The 23,873-nt window shown below is 44.8% G+C and overlaps 1 protein-coding gene across 1 annotated transcript in view; it reads right to left on the bottom strand.

Annotated features, from left to right (window-relative positions):
- Nucleotides 1–23,288, bottom strand: part of cwf19l2 (CWF19 like cell cycle control factor 2) — a gene marked incomplete at its 5' end in the record, with an annotated part of 82,121 nt that extends 58,833 nt beyond the window's left edge. Inside the window, 6 exons of the mRNA XM_084445677.1 lie at nucleotides 11,149–11,242; nucleotides 15,435–15,554; nucleotides 15,988–16,107; nucleotides 21,810–21,935; nucleotides 22,067–22,177; nucleotides 23,196–23,288. Coding sequence (XP_084301803.1) covers nucleotides 11,149–11,242; nucleotides 15,435–15,554; nucleotides 15,988–16,107; nucleotides 21,810–21,935; nucleotides 22,067–22,177; nucleotides 23,196–23,288 — 664 coding nt within the window. The remainder of the gene's footprint in view (nucleotides 1–11,148; nucleotides 11,243–15,434; nucleotides 15,555–15,987; nucleotides 16,108–21,809; nucleotides 21,936–22,066; nucleotides 22,178–23,195) is intronic.
- Between the last annotated feature and the right edge of the window lie 585 nt (nucleotides 23,289–23,873).

Below are 23,873 nucleotides of genomic sequence, written 5' to 3'. Positions count from 1 at the left end.
TATTGAGACTGCTTAACGATTCGAGTCTTTATCGATCCCACTATCGATACCCTACTTTTCTACTATTTGATGGAAAGACCTAGGCTAGTAAGGCTACTTATTTAGAAAAGTGTTTGTATGTAATGTTATGTATATTTTATATGTAGGCTATTAATTGTATCCATTTCCTTTGATGGTTTCAGCACATTGAGGTTGCATTCAAATGGCTTTATAAATAAACTTAATGAGTATAACTCATCACTATGCCCTCCAAATGTTCTTCTATCAGAAAGAAGGCAAAACTATGCCATGGTTTGACAAACCTCAGTTAAACCTAAGGCAAACCTATGCCAAACGATTGCTACTAACGCCATCCATTGGTTGTGACGAGCACTGCAGCTTGCTAACATTAACCAGCTAGATAGTGATATAGCATTGTACATGCAAGTGCTATGCTATACACTATTGGGCTATTTTACGTTGACATTGACAGTCCTTAAAGGAGTAGTAAAGGGAAAATGCATGTTTAGCCCTGTTTTAAGGTTAATTATGATCATATACAATGGTTCAGATCAAAATGTTGACAAAACTAGCACTTTTGAGAAAGTCTTATAATTGCTCTACCACCGTTTTGGTCATACAATGGATGTGGGTGGACACTAGGGATGGGAATTTCGACTAATTTTATAACCGAGTAACCTAACCTGATCCTACTCGAGTAACCGATTACTCAAAAAAAGATATAGTCCAGACAGAGCGCATTTAACCCCGGCCCCCTCGGAGGGGAAAACGTTTTTTTCCGCCGTCATTACCGTGGTGGTGCTTTCATGTCTACTGTCCTTGCAAATAAACATCTTTAAAAGCTGATGTGTGGTTGGATGCATTACTTATCATCAGATTGAATAACCCACAACCAGGTTTTCATTAAGCTATCGGAATCGAAAAACGCAGCCGTTTAATGTGGATGCACTGCCCAGCTATCGTTAGGCTACTCTGAAAACTGCCTACAATATGCAACCAGACCTCTAATTTACTACTCAAAATTAAGTATTAAACCAAGCCTTTACTGCCGATGCCGGATAACAAGTGAATGAATTTTTAGCGTTATCTAAAAAGCAGAAGAACCGCGGCACGCACTGCCTATTTCCAATTTATTGTACAATAATGGATGTTTCGGCGTCAAGCCTTCATTAGAGAAATGTCCATGCAAAACTAAATAGATTTATTGAACAATAGGCCTATTCATTCAATATGTATTTATAGCAGGCTGGAAAACTATAGGAGTAGGCTATACGTGCATGGACCTGTGCTGGTACTCGCTGTCTTTTTCAGCACCACCTCATTACCAACATGATTAGCCTACCGCAAAATGATGGGAGTGCTGCGTGGAGCCAGAGTACAAAGTCCACTCACACCACTGCCTACTATGCACAGTAATTGTCAAAACAAAACAAATGAAGTGGCATATATTTAGGCTATACTCACTAGTTCTCTAGGCTACCTACGCTGTAACAGGTTTGAAAGTCCGAGGCTCGATCCATAAAATGCTTTAACACTATGCAAAACCACGGTGTAGTTTGATCCGAAAATGCTTAACAGTATGGAAAACCGAACCATGGACAGCTAGCATTAGCAAGCCCATGGGCTTATTATTGCTAGTTTTCGTGTCCACGTAACTTTGCACCCAAGAACTGTGTCCATGTAAATAAATATAGCTTTTAAAACGTAACCAGTTAGCTGGCTAGACAGTAGTCAACTAGTAATCAGTCATCACTACCCCTGACAGCTGGCTGCATTTATTATTTTTACGATTGGTGCACTTTCAGATATTCCGTTTAATAGCCAAGCAGGGGGTCCCCCGGGATCCCCAGACAGCTGACGAGTCATCCCTAACTAATATCTGATCATTGGTTGCCTGAAAGAGCCGCAGTGACGTTGGCAGCGCCTTTCTGAAAAGTTGAGATGGCAATGTTTTCAAAAAGCCGGAGCGCTCGAAAAAAGACTGTATCCAGCGCTTTTCTCCAGGCAGCCGCCAACGCTCTATCCTCTTTGGTAACAATTGAAAAAGGGCACAGGCGCTCAGAAATGCGCGCTTTCACGGCCAAACATGCCATATTGTATAGCCTTTAGATTAACTGAGTAGTGTTTATTTTCCGACTAGCAGATCGCCTACTCGTGTACTCGAGTACTCGGTTAACCGTGCACATCCCTAGTGGACACCTTGAAAAATCTTTTCAAAAACATGTCAAACTCTCGATTTCAAAGACAAGAAGCTCACTGAGGGGGTAATTGGTGTCCGTTGGTGTTCTGACATCAAATTCGCCGCAAAGTATGAATCCTGTAGGGTTTTATTGATAATTTTATGAAATCCACTGACTTCTATTGAAACGACCGTTGTACACGTGTAGATCAATCCGCAGAGGGGATTCAGGAAGCGGAACTACTTACGGTAGCTATTGTTATTGTTTATGTTGCTAGGCTACCTAGTTTGCGGACGTTTACACACGTATGTGCTGCGACTAAATAGTTATATGCTAAATATTTAAAAAAGCCTTTCCAGATGAACTAGAATCTTAATTTATGGCGAATTCAGAACGCCAACTAACACCTCGGTGAGTTTCTTGTCTTTGAAATCGAGAGTTTAACATGTTTTTTGAATGATTTTTCACGGTGCCCACCCACATCCATTCCCTACTAACACAGTACGTAAAACTGACGGGACACATTGGTGTAATTGTGGTAACTTTGCGACGGTACCAGCAGCGGACCTAGCTGACACCTAGCTGACACTTGCCTTTTCAGTCGCAAAATAACCAAAATAGCCGTCCTCAAGTACACTGTAAGGGAACGTAGCCGCCACTGCTGCTTAAATCCGTAACTACGATGTAATTAAATAACGTGACAATGTGGTTACATCACAGTCCCAATCTGACTTTATTGGAAATGTGTCACAGTGGGTCAGAACATTTGTAAATTACTTAGGTTTTAAAATAAATTTTGAAGTCATACAGTTACAGAATTGTAATAATGAGGAGAAATCCTGCATGTCTGTTTTGTGTGTAATTTCTCATTTACAGTAAATATTAACACTAAAGATTTGCAGTCTAGGCCTAATAAAAATAATGATAAAAAATATGCCTATGAATAAACTCCTAATTTTGCAACCTAAATGTGAGCAATGAACGCTGAGCAGTGAACGTAGAATGCAAGGCATTGGGCTACTTTCTTAGGTGACACAATTTAAGAACTAGACAAACAAGTTACACACTCTGTGCCAGTAGGTGGCGGTATGCACATTAAAGTTGTTTGCGATCCGCCACTAAACCCAGCGAAGAAGACACACTTGGAAACTTCCGCTCCGTTTGAAACAGAAATTATTGAGAAAGACCAACATGCTGTCTTTGTGTCGACAACACAGATCATGTAAGTATCTCAATTTCAATGTATACATACATACTATGTATTTTGGTATCGTCCCAGATAAAACACCAACGTTATGTGCAAGCTACCCTATTGTAATGATTATCTATATGCAGATGCTCTCTTTCCAATGTTAGCTAACTAGCTAGCCAGCTAACGTGATTAGCCTTTTTCTGTACATGGCTAGCTAAGTAGCCTACGTAAAATTACTCTCGCAATTATTGTTAAAACGTTCGCTTTTGTGTAATTGTAGCTTAAATTATAATGTTGTCTTGGCAACGTGAGAATATTTCAGTTGTGTACACTATAACTTTTATGAAGTGTTGTCGTGGGCCATTGTTTCCTAATAACAGGCTCGCGCGAGCTCCTGCACGTTCGTACTGTTTCATCGCTTGGAATAAAATGCGATACTTAGCTTACTCATTGATTTCGCATTAACCCACGACACCGTTAGTATGTGTTTGTTTTTAGGCATTCATTTTTCCGATTTTAACGTTAACAGAATACTAGAAGCCCCAACAACGGAGCTAGGCTAGCTAGCAGGATTTGTTATAGCAGCCATCTTGGCTTTTGGCACGTGGTCCTGTGGAGTGTGCATGTCAGCCAACGAGAGGGTCACCCACCCACTTTCTCTCTCTCTCTCCCTCTCTCCCCTCCCATGCTCTCAGTTGCCAACCTCCCAGTTCTTGTTTGAACTGAGCAAGAAGCAGGTGAGCGGGGCAGGAAGAGGCGCTAAGACGGGGACAGGCGTGGCCAGGGGCAGTCCTGGGACAGCACCACAGGCTCTGTGAGTCTTGTTCAGTTGAATGCCCTCATGAGTATTAACAGAAGAGCACCATATACATATGCACACATACACTCTAACATGTCGCTCTCTCCTCAGCTCAGCCCAATGGTCTCTGATGGTTCTGTCTGGCCAGCCGTTAGGTGGAGAAACACCTGATCATCAATATAGGCAGGCACACGTAAGTACAAATGCACATACGTTTCCATAGACGGGATAAACAAATGGGAATATTGATATTGAGTTAGCGGTAGACATGTGAGATTCATAAGACGCATCACTGACGCCAGTGACGCCACAATATCAGGGAAATTGAGCAATTGCTTCCCTGTAGTGCAAACTTGCAAGATTCGCTCAGTTATTAACCCTTCTTGCCTTTTTTGTTGTTGGTTTTCTCTCTCCTCCTTCCTCTCTGTGCAGTTCTCCTGTGTGCTGAGCCGCTATCCCATGTATTGCCACTGCTGACAGGGTAGAGCTCAGCCCCATGCAGAAGTGAGTGATGAGGAGAGGTAAGATCATTTTCCCGTTTTTTTCCCCTCCAGTTTTAGGAACCGTCTCAAGAATGTGTTCCCCACTTTTATGCCTTTAAATCAGGGTTGGAGTATTCCAGGTGTGTGGCCATGGCCATGAACACCAGTAGAGGAGGGAACCAAGTGTCTCATTCTCTCTCCACAGTTGTGTGGTTGTAACCCCCCACTAGCTACATATTCATTCAATCTTTATTTAACCTCGTGAATCAATTGAGAGTAAGCTCTCATTTACAATGACGTATAATCACTCTATATTTGAACTTGTACTACAGGTGAGATAATCCTTTTTAATGGTCTCTCTCATTGCTGTGCAAGACTTGGGTGTTCTCCTGCTCTGAGTGCCCATTCTCCTATACCTCCCAGATCTACCTCCACAAGCACATCAAGAGGAGCCATGACAACCTCTGTCTCTGCTGAGGAACACACAGAGCATTATGAAGTAGCCAGTGCCTTGGCGAAGGTGTTTGAGCAGCAGTCATCAATGGATTAACTCCCAAGACACAAGGAAGAGACAGCGCAACACACGCTATGACTCCAGTGACGAAGGTAATATAATAAAGTGCATTCAACAGTCCAAAAAGAGTACTACTTGAGTTGACTAATCTGAGCTAATTTACCTCTACTATATGTTCCAGTGCCCAGGCAGCCGGTCGGCAGAACTCAGACCAGACCAGCTATGCCAGGTGCCAGAGCCGGAAGGCCTGCTCTGCCAGTTATCAATGCAGGTATCCATGCATGTTTGTGTTGGTGAAATGTCTATGCATATTTGCACACTTACAGTTAACTCAGGACTGTCTGAAGACTCATGTACTCAGTTCACTAATTCGCTCATCTCACATCTCGGCAGTAGATGTTCATCGCCCGGGTCCTTTGAGTCAAGGCGCTGTGAGCCCAGGCCCTTCAGCCCTTCAGACGTCCAGGCACGAGCAGCATGCATCAGCGATTAGCACCCCGGCCAGACCAGGTCAGGGTCTGACATGTCTCATGTCGAGTTGATTCTTCCCCTTATGCCAGAATCACTACGCCGCCAGCACCATAGTTTCCTGCTCATCCCTTTATCCTCTGGTTTTCAGGTAGTTCTCTGATGCCATCGCCTGTGAGACCAACAGCTCCAGCAGGGTTGCCATCAAGCTCTGCAGATGCTGGTATGCTGAATTTTGTGAACTACTTCATGCTGCATGTAGGGATATACTTTGAGCTGAATATCCATTATGGGACCGTACAATTACTTATAGCCACATCTGTGTTTAATATCCAGACTTCCAGAGGATGATGTGTCAGCAGTTCTCCAGCGTCATGCAGAGTCTGAGGGAGATGGCACAGACAATGATGAGGCTGGAGCAGAGACTGGAGCAGAGACTGTCCGGCGAGTCTGCAGACAGCTATCGGGGAGCAGTACTGGATGACCTGCACCCTGCTAAAACGGAGGAGGAGCTGCTGGTCTTGGAGGAGCAGCTGAAGGACAAGGATCATCAAAGGAAGATGGTGAGTAACTTCAAGGCAGAACTTTGTTCCTTATTTTTGCAGAGAAGTGTTAAGGAAATGTAAAAGTAAATGATTGTCTTTATGTTTTGCAGACACGATATCTGAGTTACATTGGCGGCAAAGATCTGCCAGATGTGGTCCGGCGGGTGCTGTCAGCCATTGCCATACACAGAGTGTGGTGTGTCTACAGCGTCCATGGGAAGAGGGGGAAGAAGCCTCTGAAGAATATGACCCTCTACAATGTCATATTACGTAAGGGATTGTTCATATTTTCGCAAAATAATACATTGTCTTTGCTTCATGCCATGTGCATTGAAACCATTCCCTTTTTGGTTAAAAGGTGCAGTTATGGCCTGTAAGCCAAGCACCACTGTGACGGAGGTGTCTGCCCAGCTGCAGGAGATGCTGAAACATGCCCCTGCTCGATGCAAAAAGGTATGTCAGGCAGTTAATTTTCTCGTATCCAGTGACATGGCACGCTTCCAATGAACGTATGCGACTTGCTTTTACAGCCATTTCATTATGTCCTTAGGCATCTGCTCCAGCCCAGCTGACCTCCCCAGCCCAGCCCCTGACCGCAGCTCCAGCCCTGACCACAGTGGAGTATTCAGATGAGGATGACCTCTTCTGCCCAGACCCTCGATTCAGATGTGGGTGACCCCCAGCCCGTCTCCCTAAACCTGCCTTTCCAGCCTGCCAGGATGGATGCCTTTTTTGTAAATAGTTTTTGTAAATTTTAACCTTTTTTTTGTGGGATACAACGGTCTGTTCCCGGTCTGCCTGCCACAGAATGCGCACTGTTTCATTTTTGTTTTTAGAACTTTTGCAATTGTCAGATAATGGGTTGCTAGCCAGAGCTTGTACATGCTTTTTTTTGCTTTTCTGGCTATGCGTAATGTGACAGACCGTAAACCTCATCCTTGTAAATATGTATACTTTTAATTTGTAATGTACTTTGTGTAATAAAATGTTCTAAACTGTTCAGTCTTATATTGGTTTGTATCATAATGCTTGCTGCTATATCCCCATATAGCATTAATTCGTTTTTGTACTGGTAAATGCTAAATATAGCCAGTGGTACTGCAAATGCTAAATATAGCCAGTGGTACTGCAAATGCTAAATATAGCCAGTGGTCAGGGTTTAGTAAGTAAGTGACCATATTTGCACCGTGCGAAAAAGACGTGCAGACCATGTCATATAAATACCTGTAAATCTAGTGTCAGCCAAGTGAGTTTATAACGGAGGTTCCTGCCCACGTGATCACGTGCGTTCTTTGCACGCGGCCGCAACTTCGGAATGACGTGTCGTTCTTACGTAGCGGCTACTAAACGGCAGATCTCGCGTTTCCGTAAATGGCCGCGTAATTCCCGCACGCGGCGCAGACGAATCGTCACCTATAGCGGCCGTATGTCGAACGTTTGCGCAACCTGCGTGTGTTAGTAGGGTTGTATGACCAAAACGGTGGTAGAGCAATTGTCAGACTTTCTCAAAAGTGCTCGTTTTGTCAACGTTTTGATCTGAACCATTGTATATGATCATAAGTAACCTAAGTAAAACAGGGCTAAACATGCATTTTGCCTTTACTACTCCTTTAAATCTAGATGTCTTCTTTGCAAGCTAGATTCCCTCTGTCATCCGCTTGCTAAAGGCTACAAAAACGTCTTTGTACAACTTAAAGTGTACACACAGTGGGTCATTCATTCATTCACTAGTTGTGCCTAGTAACCAGGGTTGGGGAGTAACGGATTACATGTAACATCGTTACGTAATCAGATTACAAAAAAACAGTAACTGTAATCCGTTACAGTACAATTTTAAATATGTAATCTAGATTACAGTAACATTTGCTTATTAATGGGAATTACAGGCGTGATTACAATCACCCCTCGCCTCCTCATCAGTTTTACAAAATAAAAAAATAAAAAAAGAAGTAGTAGGCTAATACCAATTGCACACAGCGCGCCAACAAGACTCCCACTGATGTACTCGTTGGACCACAGCTGCCAGACAGACAGCGAGCAGCACGGGCATCATGGTAGAAATACCGCAATGTGCATTAAAATCCTGGAAATACCAGCATTTTTTTTATTTACCTGTCACAGAACCACAACAATATTACAGCACAGTGTAAACTATGCCTCCCAGCCAACAAAACCCACTCGATGGCTAAGGACTCAATGTCCAACCTGAAAGAGCATTTGCAGGTAAGTTAACGTTAGCTAATGTCAAACGGTAGCTAACATTAACCTTACTTCCACTGACAGCTAAATTAGCTAGCAGTAGGCTTCTACAGTATAGCACTAATGTTCAACCAGAAAACCAGACCTAAGCGCCCATTCAGATTATTTTCACTCAATAGCGCCTGTCGGCGTTATTCAAGAGCTATAACTAACTGCCTGGGGAAACTGGTCAGTGGGTGCTTTATCCATAATATATAAGGCTGTGTCCACTGGCAAGCTGTATAGCTGAATAGCGTCAATCACAGCTGCTTAGAATGCATTAGAGCTGGAGTTTAGAGCTGGCTCCAACGTTTACACCTAACGTTAGCTACGTTAGCAACGAGTGTCGTGTTTTGCAGACTTCAATTAACTAGCCAAGGCAAGATGACACGCACCCTAACCTCTTGGCATTAACACTTGCTCTAACTGGGCGGGCGCTGGGCAACTGCTGTTTAGCTACAGTATGTTGTCAGCTCTAGAACACAGAAAAAGAATATTTTTATATTTGGTGAAATACACAGTACATTTTATTTAAAGTAATCCAAAAGTAACTGAAAGTAATCCCTTACTTTACTTTTAAATTGTGGTAATCGGATTACGTTACTGACTACAATTGTTCACAAGTAACTTGTAACTGTAAGGGATTGCTTTTTAAAAGTAACCTTCCCAACCCTGCTAGTAACATAACGTCACTGCACCGAGCTAGCAAGCTAACGGTAGCTAACTTTAGGTAGAGCTGGCTAGCTGCAGTACGTTACTACTAGTCTAATGAATGAACCACATGTTATAGCTTTAGCAAGCCGATGACAGAGGAAATCTAGCTAGCAGAGAAGACATCTACAGTAGCACTAGATTTAAGTACTGTCAATGTCAACGAACGGGAGTTATTGAGGTGCGCACAGCATGCATACCTGGGGTGGTAGAAGAGGCGAGGGAGTTGGTCTGTCTCGCACTTTGAGACTATCAAATGTAATGCAAGTCCCAATTCTAATCTGATGGGCACCATTTAAGTGCTTTAGCATAGACGTTGTATTTCCCCCCTTGCAGGAAAATATCTTAGAGCACAGGCAGGGACGTGCACAGATAGACACAAGGTGGTCTCTGGACAAGGCAAGTGCCCTTTTGAAAGTTCCTTTTTTGTTTTTTTTATAGTGTAGGCCTACTGTATGTGGCCTATGGTGACATCGATCAATTCTCGATTAAAAGCGTGCAATAATAATGCCCCAAAATGCATTGTAATTTTCCCAGCCCCCCCCCCCCCCCCCGCATGCACACACGTGCCCTTCCCCTCCCTCTCTTCCTTTGTCAACGGTAAACGCGAAAAGCGGACACAAACGGAGGCGCGCTACTTCTCCACTGCCCTTTCCCCATCCAGAGTGCCCGAGTGATGACAGCTAACCAGCCAGGTAACACATAAACCAAACAAGTGTATTGTTTGCTCCCTAAGCCTCAGTTGCCAAACTATAACTTGCATTTATTTGTCTCTGTTGTGAAATAAGTCTCTTACAGCGGCAAACAGCTGAGCCTAAATTAGCCGACTGCCCACCAGCTTAACAAGCTAGAGGCTAGTCATAATCAATTAATGGATTTAACATAATGATGACCACCACATGACCAATGTCGGTAGAATTTGTTAATGGTACAGCATGTGATGCTATCAGTATACTTAAGCTGAATATTTAGTATTGTGTAGTAATCTTAACCAAGTCCCCGCCCCCGTCAACATCTCGCCGTGCAAGGTGCCCTCATTTTTCACTGAGCACCTGCCCCCCAAAATATCTGTGCACGCCACTGAGCACAGGTTGCATTTCACCTCCTCCTTTTCTTTCACTTTTGTGAATGTAACCACGCTTTAGATCGCTTTGTGCGCTCAGCCATTCTCTCCGCCAAAATGAGAAATAAAGCGGTGCGGGAGGCCATTGTATCTTTTTTTATTAAAACCGCAGATGGATTGAAATGACGTGACTCGTATGGATGAAATTCTTACTTGGTTTTAGGTAGATTTCAAAAACACGCTGAGTGGTCGATTCAAGCTGGTTTCAAACAAAGACAATAGGTTTATTCTGATGTTACGTTTTGCAAAGCGGACTCTAAAACAGGAAGTGTTTCCCTCGATCAGAGTGGTCGGACTGAAACAATGCAGGACATCTTATAGTGACGTGCACTCAAGGACAAACAGTACAGGGAAGTGATGTCACAGAGCAAAGGGTGTTTCTAAACAGACTGATTCTATTGAGAACAGATTAGAAAGAAGTTTCACAGTGGTTGTAAAACAATAGACTTAGAGAAGATCAATAAAATGGGAAGATTAAATCAAATAGGAAAATTCAATCAAATAGGAACACAGAAAAGAACAAATTGGGGGTGACACATTGGTGATACTGAAATTTAATTAACACTCGTCTCGCAAAATTTGAAATTGACATTACGTTATCATAGGACGTGCTAGTCTCAATAGCAGAATCGATAAGCTCAGGTCTGCCTTTTTATCGAGTTGCTTGAAATCCTCGAACCGGGTCTTAATAAAACCGGTTTTCAAGACCCATCCCTAGAGAGCACAGGGTCAGATTAGGGAGGGTACAGGGTCAGATTAGGGAGGGTACAGGGTCAGATTAGAGAGAGTACAGGGTCAGATTAGGGAGGGTACAGAGTCAGATTAGGGAGAGTACAGGGTCAGATTAGGGAGAGTACAGGGTCAGATTAGGGAGAGTACAGGGTGGGTGTATTTACCTTTCTGTAGTGCAGTACTGACTGTAGCCTCTGGGGGCAGTCCACTACCCCCGTCCTTCCAGAATGGGTTTAACTCTAGCTTGTGTAGGCCAGCCTGGAAACACACCACAGAAGCCTTTTTTACACAGAGATTCCGCTATGTTGCCATATTCATTACACTGAAAGCCAGCATCATGCCGCCCAGTGTGTGATTTTAGACACTATGATGGCATTCCGGAATCGAGGCATGACCTTTTTTACACACAACGTTCCAATAGCTGTCAAATGAAACAATAGTCTAGCATGAATAGTCTAGCATGAATAGTCTAGCCTGCTTCCTCTGGTGAAGGACACACAGAGGAAGAGTGAGTGAGACGTGAAAACCTGCCACTTATTGGCTACATTTCAAATCCTAACCTTTTATTGACTGGTGCTGAAAACATAATGGACAAAATTAATAGACTTATTAAAGAGGAATCTGAATGGCAGAAATATATTCCGAATTACGCACAGGATGTTGCACAACACGGAAGCAAAAAACAAAGATTAGCCACTGCAATACAATAAAACTGGAATAATGGTTTCATTAATAACATTCAAAATGTAGAATAGATAGAAGATAATCAACTGGAAAGCCTTAGTACAACAGCAAGAACAAGACTGCATCCCCCGGTTTCTCCTGGGTCTGTTTTTGAGAAAAGAGCACGCTGTTTCTCCCAGTTCAGTGCTCTTCTCAATGGTAAATCATCAGAAATCACACCCCTGTCCCACATTTCCGGCTGCCCGTGTCATGCTTGTAGGGTGCAATGCTCAGCAGGGTGGAGCCTTGCGGGGGCTCATGACCTCCAGGGCGCACTGATATCCAGATCCTCATGACCTCCGGGACAACTCGCTTTCACTCGCCAAGGAATGTAATGCAATTCAAGTCGGGCGTCGGAAGATAATTGGGGGCCAAGCAGCGCAGCTGCTGCAGCACCCATTGTGTTTGTACGTTTTCTTCTTTCCTTCTTTATTTCTTCTGCCATGGGAGTCTATGGCAGCCTATAGAACCGTATGGTCAAAAGTTGTGAAAATTGGCACACTCATTCGGGACAGTGCCCTGACCCTCCTCACCAAGTCTCATGTCCACACCTCGCCCTCTCTAGCGCCACCAATGTGTCAAAGTTGGAGGTGCATTTTGCATGCAGCTTTTCTTCAGCAAGTCCAATATTCAAACTTCAGGTGTCCTTCAATTCCTTGGCTCAAGCTGGATTCAACGCACTCTATGACGTCATTGTGGCCATCTTGGATTCTCCGCCATTTTGAATGATGTGCAAAACCCTTAAAATGTATCTCCTCCAAGGAATTTCGACCAATCTGCACGAAACTCAGTATACACATTCTCTAGACCAATGTCCACAAAAGTTGTACAGAGATTTTTGATTATCCATTCGCTTGTGACAGCCAATCAAAATTGGCAGAAAAGCTGCAAAACAGGAACTGGGCCAATTTAAATGACAACACCCCCCTCTCACTCAACCGAGAGGAAGCGAAGGCTGACATGCCTTGTGGACTAGGGCGATTCACCTTTGCAACATCCGGCATAGCACAGTGGATAGCGCATCGGCCTTGCAAGCAGCAGGTACAGAGATCGAATCCTGTTCAACCAAATGTCTGACTTTCGAAATTCTCAGGACCATCCTTGACCCTTGTCAAACATGTCTCATGTCGCCACGTCAGTCTAGCTGATTCCTTGGCTGCTTGCAGCTAAACTGCTTGGCCCCCACATCCCTGCTTGCAGGTATATTAATGGAAATTGGAATTTATCATCATCAAACACCCTGTTGTTACAAGGAAGCACTTATACATTTGCCGTTTTGATATAAACACATTTACCTTTTTCTCCTGCCTGTGTTCTATACCTATGGTTCCACTACTGCTGATACTATTATCACACTATTGTGTGTAGGCCAAATCTGTTATGAAATACTGCGCATCTCAAGCGGGCCGTTAGTGGTTGATCATTGGTCAGAATGGAACATAGCCTATAATCCAGTTTTGTGTCATCTAACTGATGAAGATCTTCGCGAAGAAACTTCACGGACTAAAATGCCATTGGAAACGAGTGCATACAGCTCCATCCAGGATCAATTGGTATGTTTTCACCCAGTCGCAACTAGACATAATTATTTTGAATGACAAAGAGGCTACTTGCTTTTGTTGTCACATTCCCTTTTTTACTTCTGTTCCACTCCTTTGATGTTTAGCCCTTTATTCTACACGGTTCTCATGACGCTGAATCGACACAGTTCTCATGACGCCACACAGGTCCACACTCCGATGTGTAGGCTTTACTGCCCTGCCTATTATTTTATGATATTCTAGTTATTATAAACCTACCTAAAGAAGAAGACCTACTGCAAATAGAAAATGGATTACAAATAAATACATAGTAATATGGTATATAATAATAATAATAACTAGTACATTCCCTGGAGAAAATGTGAGGTGGGCTAGCTGCGGCAGCTGTATGTAACAGCTACTGCTAGAACTACTACGGACCGAGCAATCTCCATGCACCCACCGGCGAAGACCGTGCTGGGCTGAATTGTGGGGTCTGTGGCGTGGATAGTGGCGTTGTGGTGAGACTCCGCCCCCTCAGGTCAGACCCAGTCGGGGACAGTGTACCCCTCTCCGGGCCACCTATGTGACTCAACAGTGTACCCCTCTCCGGGCCACCTATGTGACTCCACCACTCAGCGTGTCTCTAGCCCACTCAGGGGCTGAGTTGTGGGGCCCGTGGTGTGGATAGTGGCGTGGTGGTGAGACTCCGCCCCCTCAGGTCAGACCCAGTCGGGGACAGTGTACCCCTCTCCGGGCCACCTACCTGACTCCACTGGTGAAGACCATGTGTCTCTAGCCCACTCAGGGGCTGAGTTGTGGGGCCCGTGGTGTGGATAGTGGCGTGGTGGTGAGACTCCGCCCCCTCAGGTCAGACCCAGTCGGGGACAGTGTACCCCTCTCCGGGCCACCTACCTGACTCCACTGGTGAAGACCATGTGTCTCTAGCCCACTCAGGGGCTAAGTTGTGGGGCCTGTGGCGTGGATAGTGGCGTGCTGGTTAGGCTCCGCCCCCTTGGGTCACAGCTAGTCGGGGACAGTACAGTGACCTCCGGGCAATTTCCATGCATCCAACATTGAAGACTGTCTCTCTAGCCCACTCAGGGGCTGAAAAGTGGGTTCTGTGGCGTGAATAGTAGCGTGGTGGCGAGGCTCCGCCCCTTTTGGTCATAGCCAGTCAGGGACGGTGTATTCCTCTCCGGGCTAACCACCGGCCCCCACCAGTGAAGATCATGCATCTCTATTCCACTTTGGCTGAGTTCTGTGCTACCACATTAGTTATAAAAGCGTGCTTGTACCTTTAAGAGAGGCTGCACATGCACACAAATTCAATAAAAGCAACAGCTGCCACCACTCTAATCCCAACTGACACTCTGATCCTAGACATGGTCCGCTTCAGACAGCTCTATCACGAAAACTATAAATGTTACAGTTTATATATTGACACCATAGGAATCCTGAGAACTTGCAGAACATTTCTATGTATAATATGTCCGTATAGCGTAAACATTGTAGGCATGGCGACAAGTTAGAAAAAGGGTAAAAATGCAAAATTAGCAGCTCAAAAGTTAGTGCGGCACCATATGTATACCTCAAAAACGGTAAGTCACACAGCTTAGATACTTACATTGTACGAATCAGCACAGTTGTGTTAACATTTTGCTATATAATATGTGTATGAGCTGTTAAAACTGTAGGCATAGCAATAAGTTAGAAGAAGGGTAAAAATGCAAAATTAACAGCTCAAAAGTTAGAGTGCGGTGCCATACGTTTCAATGGGGAGCGCAGTTGCCAAACAAATCGTCATACAGCGAAAACTGTAAGTCACACAGCTTAGATATTTACATCGTACGAATCAGCACAGTTGTGTTAACATTTTGATATATAATATGTGTGTGTGCTGTCAAAAGTGTGAGCAGTTTAAGAGTGCCAGCAGTTTACAAAATGTGTGAATATTTTCAAAGCAACTGCTGCCACCACTCTAAAAACAAAGTTTCTGAACATTCCAAAAGCAGTTTCAATAGGACAAAAAATAGTTTTAAAAGTTCAATTTCAAAAAAAACTATAAAAAATATCAAAAATCTGAATGGATCCGTTAAAGAGCTAAACATTAGGAACATTTGAAAGTTTGAATGAAGTTTCTAGCACAAAGTATGAAAAAGTAGTTAAGGAGACAAAAACTGGGGAGAATACACACACACACTCACCTGCTCAATACACCGTTCCTTCTCTCTCTCCAGCTCTTTCTGCCTCTCCTTCTCTGCCCTCTTCTCTGCTGTGGATGTGGTTTTCATGGCCAGGAAGTCGAAAGTCATCCACTCTTCTCTCTACAAGACAGAGGGATGGAGGGACGGCCGCAGAAACAGAGGGAGAGACGGAGTGAGGTGAACAAGAGAGCAAGCGACGAGATTGGAAGTTTGCTGGAGGATAACAATACTAATCAATACGGGCTGGAGCAGCTGCACAAACACTATGGAAACATGTTAAGTTATCTGGGATCACAGCCCAGTCAGACAGATTGGGCTATAAATGCATAACCCATAATCCATCCACTCGTACATGTGTGTGTGTGTGTGTGCGTGCGTGTGTGTGCGTGTATATGTGTAAATGGCTGAAAGCTTCAGTGAACACAAGGTTATTGATTCATGGTTGGTGGCAGAGAGTATTGATGAGACCATATCAGCCGTGGGACCCTATTGACTGTTTCACACTCTCTTCATTTCAGACACACACAAAGGTGAACCACACACGCCAACCCACCTGGCTGGTCTGGGCCGGGCTGCAGGTGCTCTCCGTGGGCTTGGTGTCGCCAGGAATCTTCCAGGCTTTAGCTGAGGCCTCCGGCAGGGGTTGGGCTTCCACCCACTCCTCCTCTGAACCCTGAGAGAGAGAGAGAGAGAGAGAGAGACAGAGAGAAAGAGAGGGAGAGAAAAAGAGAGATCGAGACAGAGAGAGGGAGAAAAAAAGAGAGACCAAGACAGAAAGAGGGAAAAAAAGAGACAGAGGAAGAGAAAAAGAGAGACCGAGACAGAGAGGGGTCAAACACAGCTAGTTATTCCCTCCATCAGTCCAACCCAGTCCACTTTATTTAGATAGCACATTTTAAACATGCAATGTTACCAAAGTGATGCACAAGTGACACAGTGAAATACAAGTAATAACACACCAAAACACATAGAACACAGATAGTGATTTATAACAATACAAGACACAAATACAGAAGAGCTCAAGTACAGAAGACCACAGGCACTCACACTGAATTAAAAGAAAGGGATTGAAAAGAAATGCGACTTGAGGCTAGATTTAAACATTTCAAGGGTGGGGGCCATTTTGACATGGAGGGGAGCTACCCCTCCATGTCAAAATGGCCCCCACCCTTGAAATGTTTAAATCTAGCCTTAAGTCCCATTTAATTCCACAGTTTAAGGGCTAGTGCTGAAAAGGCACAGTCGCTTCTGGTCTTTTTCTCGAGTTTTTGGGAAAACAAGACGCAGCTGATTCGCAGACCTTGAAGGAGTGTGGACGTGTAAGAGGTCAGATATATACTGTGGTGCCAACCCATTTAATGATTTGAAAACAAACAATAAAATCTTAAAATTAACTCTAAAATGAACTGGGAGCCAATAAAGGGAAGCCACAATGGGTGTGATGTGTTCATGCTTGCGGGTTCCAGTTAACAAACGTGCCGCAGCATTTTGAACTAACTGTAGGCGTGTGAGGGAGGCCTGGTTAATGCATGCAAAGAGTGCGTTACAGTAGTCCAGTCGAGTTGAAATAAAATCACATTCAAAGTCATTGGAAGATAAAACAGGTTTAATTTTGGCCAAAAGCCTCAGATGATAGAAACTGGATTTAACCACAGAATTTATCTGCTTATCAATTTTAAAAAGATTATCCATTTTGACACCAAGGTTTGTGACCATGGGTTTCACAAATGGCTGCAGGGAACCCAGGTCCATAGAAGAGACATCACCGGTACCACTGGGTCCAAAGACTATGACCATTTTACTTTAGTTTACAAACAGATTAATGATTTCCTAGCTACAAGTTCTACCCTTGACCTTTTCCAGTCCGGCTTTCGCGCCCATCATAGCACAGAGACGGCACTAGTCAAAGTTGTAAATGACCTCAGAATTAATGCTGACTCCAAAGAGCTCTCTGTTCTCGTCCTCCTGGACCTGAGATCAGCCTTTGATACTATAGATCATGCAATCCTCATCAAAAGACTGGAGAAGTGGGTTGGCCTCTCCGGTCCAGTCCTTAATTGGCTTAGGACCTATCTAACCGGTCGTGATTTCTTCGTTGCCCTCGGTGACCATAGCTCAGAAAAGATCCCTATGACCTGTGGGGTTCCCCGAGGATCGATCCTAGGACCTCTACTCTTCAGCCTGTACATGCTGCCCCTTGGCAGTGTCATCAGGAGGCACAACATTAGCTACCATAGCTACGCAGATGATACCCAACTCTATATTTCTGTAACACCCAGTAACTACAGCTTGATTGACTGCCTTGTCAAGTGTATTACGGATACAAATGTATGGATGTCACATAATTTCATCCAATTAAACCAGGACAAACAGAAGTACTGATCCGGCCTAGGTAGGATGCAACCCTTGAATTGGGACAGACCCTGTGTGTAGGCCTACATTTGAATAGTACCGTTGCTACACCGGCCGGCGGGAAGTCAACTAACAGCATACGACTGCTGCGCCTGAACTGTTCAGTAAATTACCACAGTTCAGAAATGTCTTTGTCAACGTTCGCACACACCGGGAGAAAGAGGAGAGCAGACATCTGGATAAACTTCATATTTGATGCAAAGGAAAACAAAACCATTTGTAAACCGTGTGGGGTGAAAATTACTGGCAAAAATACAACAAACTTAAAGCGACATTTGGAGAACAGTCATCCCGAAATTCACGAGAAGGTAAGCACCCCCCCACCCCCGGCTAACGTTACTGTATTAGCTAAACCCAAGCTGGTGTGTTTCTGAAATACTTCAAATACAATACAAGCTAAAAGAAACCAGTGTTTCACGTAGGTTTGTGGCGGGGGAGAACTGAAGTGTCTGATCATTGCAACGCTAACGTTAGTGGCTAGCTAATGTTAGGCACAGGTTAGCTAGCAACAAGTGGGGCTATGCTTGTGGCGGCTGGCGGGGGTATCTAGTGTTAGCTAGTCTGGGTAAGCTAGCTAAGCAACTACTGCTGCTGTCTAATGTTATACTGTAGCTAGATGGATAAGACATGAACAGTTAGCTACCTGGCGCTGCCATAGCCCCTCTCCTCCGGTGTGACGTTAGCTAGCCTGTGCCTGATGTTAGCTAGCCTGACTAGCCAACTAGTGCTGACAAGATAATGTTATAGCTTGCTATATCAGGCAAAAAACACAGTTAGCATCAGACTGGGGGAGAGGAATGCTTCATTATGAAACTGTCTGACAGAAGCAGCCACGCTTCTGTCAGTCTGCCCCAGGGCAGCTGTAGCTATGTATCTTACCACCACCGGTATGACTGTGTCTGAATGAATACTGGACTCTGTAAAGTGCTCTGGGTTTCATGAAGGGCGCTATATAAATCCAACTTGATTGATTGATTGAACTAAGCCTGTTCAATTTGAGTTGTCTAAATCTATGGTAGATTTTGTCGACTAAAATCGTAATGATATTTAGTCAACTAAAACTACACTAAAACAAGTCAGATGACTAAAATATGACTAAAACTAAATGGCATTTTAGTCAAAAGACTATGACTAAAACAAAATCATAATTTACTGTCAAAATTAACACTGCCCCTCACCCTAACCCGGGTCCGTATCCTTTTCCCACCCCCACCCTACCCCCGACCCCTGCCTCTACCTGGACCCAGGCACACTCACACTCACGCTCACACACACACAGACATACACCAGTCCTGGGCTCGGATCCCCTTCCCCTCACCCTAACCCGGGTCCATATCCTTTTCCTACCCCCACCCACTGGACCTGGTTAGAAGATAGGAGGAAGAGAGAGAGGCACTAGGGAGAGGGGAGGCAGAACAGGGTTAGTAGCACACAGAGCCATAAAAGCAACACAGATATTAAAACAGACAACCTGGGGCAAGCTCCTGGAATATATTTGTCTAACGGTTAAGAACATTTATAGAGCAATAAATTACATTAAATTACATTTTCAGAGCAAGAAAGGCTAAGAGCATCATGGGAGAGGTATGGCAAACACTGGTGTGTGTCTGTGTGTGCGTGAGTGTGCCTGGGCCCACATAGAGGCAGGGGTTGGGGTAGGATGCCCCACTGTCACCAGCAGACCACCCTGAGTCCGATAGATACCCCTGTGTCTGCTGTGGATGTCGTAGCAATTAGTTAACACACACACACACGTACACACAGACATGCACCAGTCCACTTCCGGCTTTAGGCCTGGACCTAGTCCCCCTTTCCCCTCACCCTAACCCGGGTCCGTATCCTTTTCCTACCCCCGACCCCTGCCTCTACCTGGACCCAGACACACTCACACAGACATACACCAGTCCTGGGCTCAGATCCCCTTCCCCTCATCCTAACCTGGGTCCCTATCCTTTTCCTACCCCCTTCCTACCCCAACCCCTGCCTCTATGTGGGCCCAGGCACACTCACGCACAACTAACAAGCATAGCCCCACTTGTTGCTAGCTAACCTGTGCCTAACATTAGCTAGCCACTAACGTTAGCGTTGCAATGATCAGACACTTCAGTTCTCCCCCGCCACAAACCTACGTGAAACACTGGTTTCTTTTAGCTTGTATTGTATTTGAAGTATTTCAGAAACACACCAGCTTGGGTTTAGCTAATACAGTAACGTTAGCCGGGGGTGGGGGGGTGCTTACCTTCTCGTGAATTTCGGGATGACTGTTCTCCAAATGTCGCTTTAAGTTTGTTGTATTTTTGCCAGAAATAGCTTCCTCACTTGCTCCAGCACGCATGCGCACAGCGTGCTGGAGCAACGATTGCGCGCTGTGCTGGAGCAAGTGAGGAAGCTATTTCGTTTCGAAAGACGTTTCTAAAGATCATGGCATGTGAAAACCCCAACAGGCCTATGCTCTATGTAAGCACAACTAGCGATTCATCAAGACAGATTTTTAGAAACTGCATTGTAAGTGCCCCGACCACTGCCATTACATGGATATACCGGCTCGCGCTGGATTTTAAATTTCTTCTACATGCCTCCGAACTACACCAAAGTGATCTCGGTGAGTCAAACGTCTTATAATATGTCGTAAATAAGGTCCAGGTTGTCAAAAACGAGCATTCTTTAAGACACTCAAACTGAGACATCAGGGTGCGGTTGTCGTTTCTTTTAAGGGGCAGGTAGATTTGGGAGTCATCAGCATAAAGGTGGTAGGAAACGCCATGCTTTTACAAGATTAATCCTAGGGGATGAAGGTGTAACGAAAATAAAATAGGTCCAAGAATAGTATAGAACCTTGGGGAACTCCACAAGTTAGGGGGGTAGAGGAGGATGTCTAACAGAGAAAGACCTCCCAGACAGATCGGACCTGAACCACTATAAGGCAGTGTCCCTGATACCCACAGTGCTCTAGGCGAGAAATAAGAATTGTGTGGTCAATTGCGTCGAAAGCAGCAGTGAGATCTAACAGCATAAGAATTGCACAATCACTGGAATTAGTAGTTACTAAAAGGTCATTAAAAACTCTTAGGAGTGCAGACTCTGTGCTGTGAAACACTTTAAACCCAGATTGAAAAGTCTCAAAAATGTTGTGCACATGTTAAAATTACTAATTGTAAAAGTAGTTTTCTCTAAGATTTTAGAAACAAAAGGAATCTTTGAAATGGGTCTATAATTAGAGAGAACAGACGTGTCCAGGCTAGGTTTTTAATCAGGGGTGCTACAAAATGCTTGTTTGAAATAAGCAGGCACAGAACCTGAAACAAGACTACTATTTATAATTTTGTGGACATTCAAGTCCAATAAAAGACGTGAGGGGGGACAGTGTCTGTGGGACAAGAAGAAGGTTTTAGTTTAGTGAGTTTCACTGAGAGATAAAAACGACAGGGTCGAATTGACTAAAAATGGCAGAGCAAGTGACGGCTATGGAAGGGTCAAAGGAGGGGGGAGATATTCGCTCTGATGGTAGAGATCTTGTCTACAAAAAAGTGAAGACATTTTTCACACACCTCAGATGAAGTTTCTAGACAAGTGGATTGGGTAAGGTTTAACATTGAGTCAATAGATTTAAACAAAACACATGGTTTATTAATAAGATTATTGGAAATAATATAACAAGGTCTTGTCTTTTAAACTTTTACAATGCTCTGATACCTTCTCCAGCTACCCTTTAAGATTTCATATGACACATGGAGCTCATCCTTCTTCCACCTGCGCTCAGCCATCCGGCACTCCGGCCTGGCAGCCCGGGTGGTGTCACTTAGCCTAGGCTCCATCAGGGAGGAAGGAGGGATGGTGCTCAGCTCTGAGCTCCATCAGGGAGGAAGGAGGGATGGTGCTCAGCTCTGAGCTCCATCAGGGAGGAAGGAGGGATGGTGCTCAGCTCTGAGCTCCATCAGGGAGGAAGGAGGGATGGGTGCTCACCTCTGAGCTGTCGCTGGACACATCTCCTGGGGCTCTCTTCTTCTCCTTCTTCCCTTTCTTCTTCTTCTCCTTCTTGCTCTTCTTTGACTTCTTCTCTTTCTTCTTCTTGCTCTTTCCAGAGACCTCCTGTGGTGAACGGAGAAAAGACAAGAGACCAGGACAAGGTTTTCTCCTCTCAACAGACCCACTCCTGTCCTGAGGGCATCCAGGGGTTCAAAGGTTGTGGGGTTGCTACGGTGACCGAGTGGCGACCTCACCTGCTCTATGTCCTGAAGCCGAAGGTCCACTTCAGGAAGCAGCCAGGTGTCCTCCCCCCTCTGTTTCTTCAGCTCCTGCCTCCTCTCCTCCTTCTCAAAGTCCTGCTTGGCCTGCCAAGAGAGGAGTTACTTGTTTACATTGCTCCATTGTCTCCCGCGTAGAACCATCACGTCTCCACTCTGAACCACACAAAGCAGCTTGTTTCCTCTAGGAGGCAATATTTAACACCTTACAAAGCACACATAGGGGGGGGGAGTGCGTGCATGCATGTGTATGTGTGCGCGTGTGTGAGAGACAATTTATTGAAAAGCTTGCAGTGCTAACACAGCTGTTCAGGTGATAACACAGACATCACAGGGAAGACCCCGGTCTATGTCTGTGTTGAGCCTGTGTGTTGTGGTGCATACAGCTTTGTTGTGTGTGTAACCTCCTCTGAACTTTTGTGTGACCACACAAGGAAGCCTTTAACAGCCCCTTAACTTCAATAAGAGTAATTGTGTGTGTGTGTGTGTGTGTGTGTGTGTGTGTGTGTGTGTGTGTGTGTGTGTGTGTGTGTGTGTGTGTGTGTGTGTGTGCATTTCCCTAAAAACTCCACATCAGAGCTCCCTATCTCCCTTAAGCAGTGTTTGTCCTACCATCTCCTGGACAGTCTGCAACCTGACTGACACAATTCATATTTATTGTATCTCACCATCACCCTCTCTCTCCAAATATCTCTCTCTCTATCTATCTATCTATCTATCTATCTATCTATCTCTCACTCACTCACTCACACACTCACACTCACACTCACACACTCTCACACTCACACACTCACACACTCACACTCACACACACACACACACACACACACACACACACACACACACACACACACACACACACACACTCGATTGTTAATTGAAAAAGTGACGAGGAACAGGAGGTTAAAATAAAACTAAAGAGTAGAAGTAGACTGGGTGTCGAATGTCAGACGTTCACTCACTCACTAATTACTAGTAGGCTAAGCTAGCCAGCCTGATAGCTGATCTATCTATATGTAACTTCCCTAGCATATATCCGGTTGAAACGACCGTGCAACCTCTCAAATTGCAAACGGAGGCCAATATATAAATACAGAATCGATACCTTTGAAAGAGCCTCCTCCCTGGCTTTGCGCTTATATTCCTTTCTATCCTCGATGCTATCAGCACTTTCAAAACTACCTCCGTACACAGCCATTGTTCTGCCGCAAACACTAAGTGCCGTAAAACGTTGCGATACTGTCGTACTCACTCAGAGGCAAAGAGTATGGAATGCCAAGAGGGGACACCCCATTCCTTCTACTATGGACAAAAACGCCCAGGGGCAGGGGCTGAGTCGGTGTTACACCGTTTTCTGCGACCCACCGTATTTTGTGACCGCAGAAGGCGCTGTTCCACATTTTCTGCCGGTTCTTCTTCTTCTTCTTTTGGTTTCTGGCAGGCTAGACGCCGACGTGGCGTATTGCTGCCTTTCCCTGGCCAGACACGGTACTACACCCCTCCCAGACCCTCACACCTAAGATGTAGGCCAGTAGCGAACATAAAGCAGTGGGGAGGGCCACTGCCCTCCCCACCTCATACTGATGCCTCCCATGGCCCAAAAGGACCCTCAGAGACACAACTGTCTCCCCCACCCTCACCACATGAGCAAACATATCAGCCCTCTCCCTCCTGTACCTCCCGCACGCCATGACATGCCTCACCGTCTCCCTCGACCCACAGCTACACAGACCATCCACATGGTTCCCCATCCGGGCCAGGTTCCAGGCCAGGCCACAATGAC

The sequence above is a fragment of the Borostomias antarcticus genome (assembly GCF_949987555.1).
Source record: "Borostomias antarcticus genome assembly, chromosome: 1".
In the NCBI taxonomy this organism is placed as follows: Eukaryota; Metazoa; Chordata; class Actinopteri; order Stomiiformes; family Stomiidae; genus Borostomias; species Borostomias antarcticus.
This window is presented reverse-complemented; position numbering and strand designations above follow the sequence as displayed.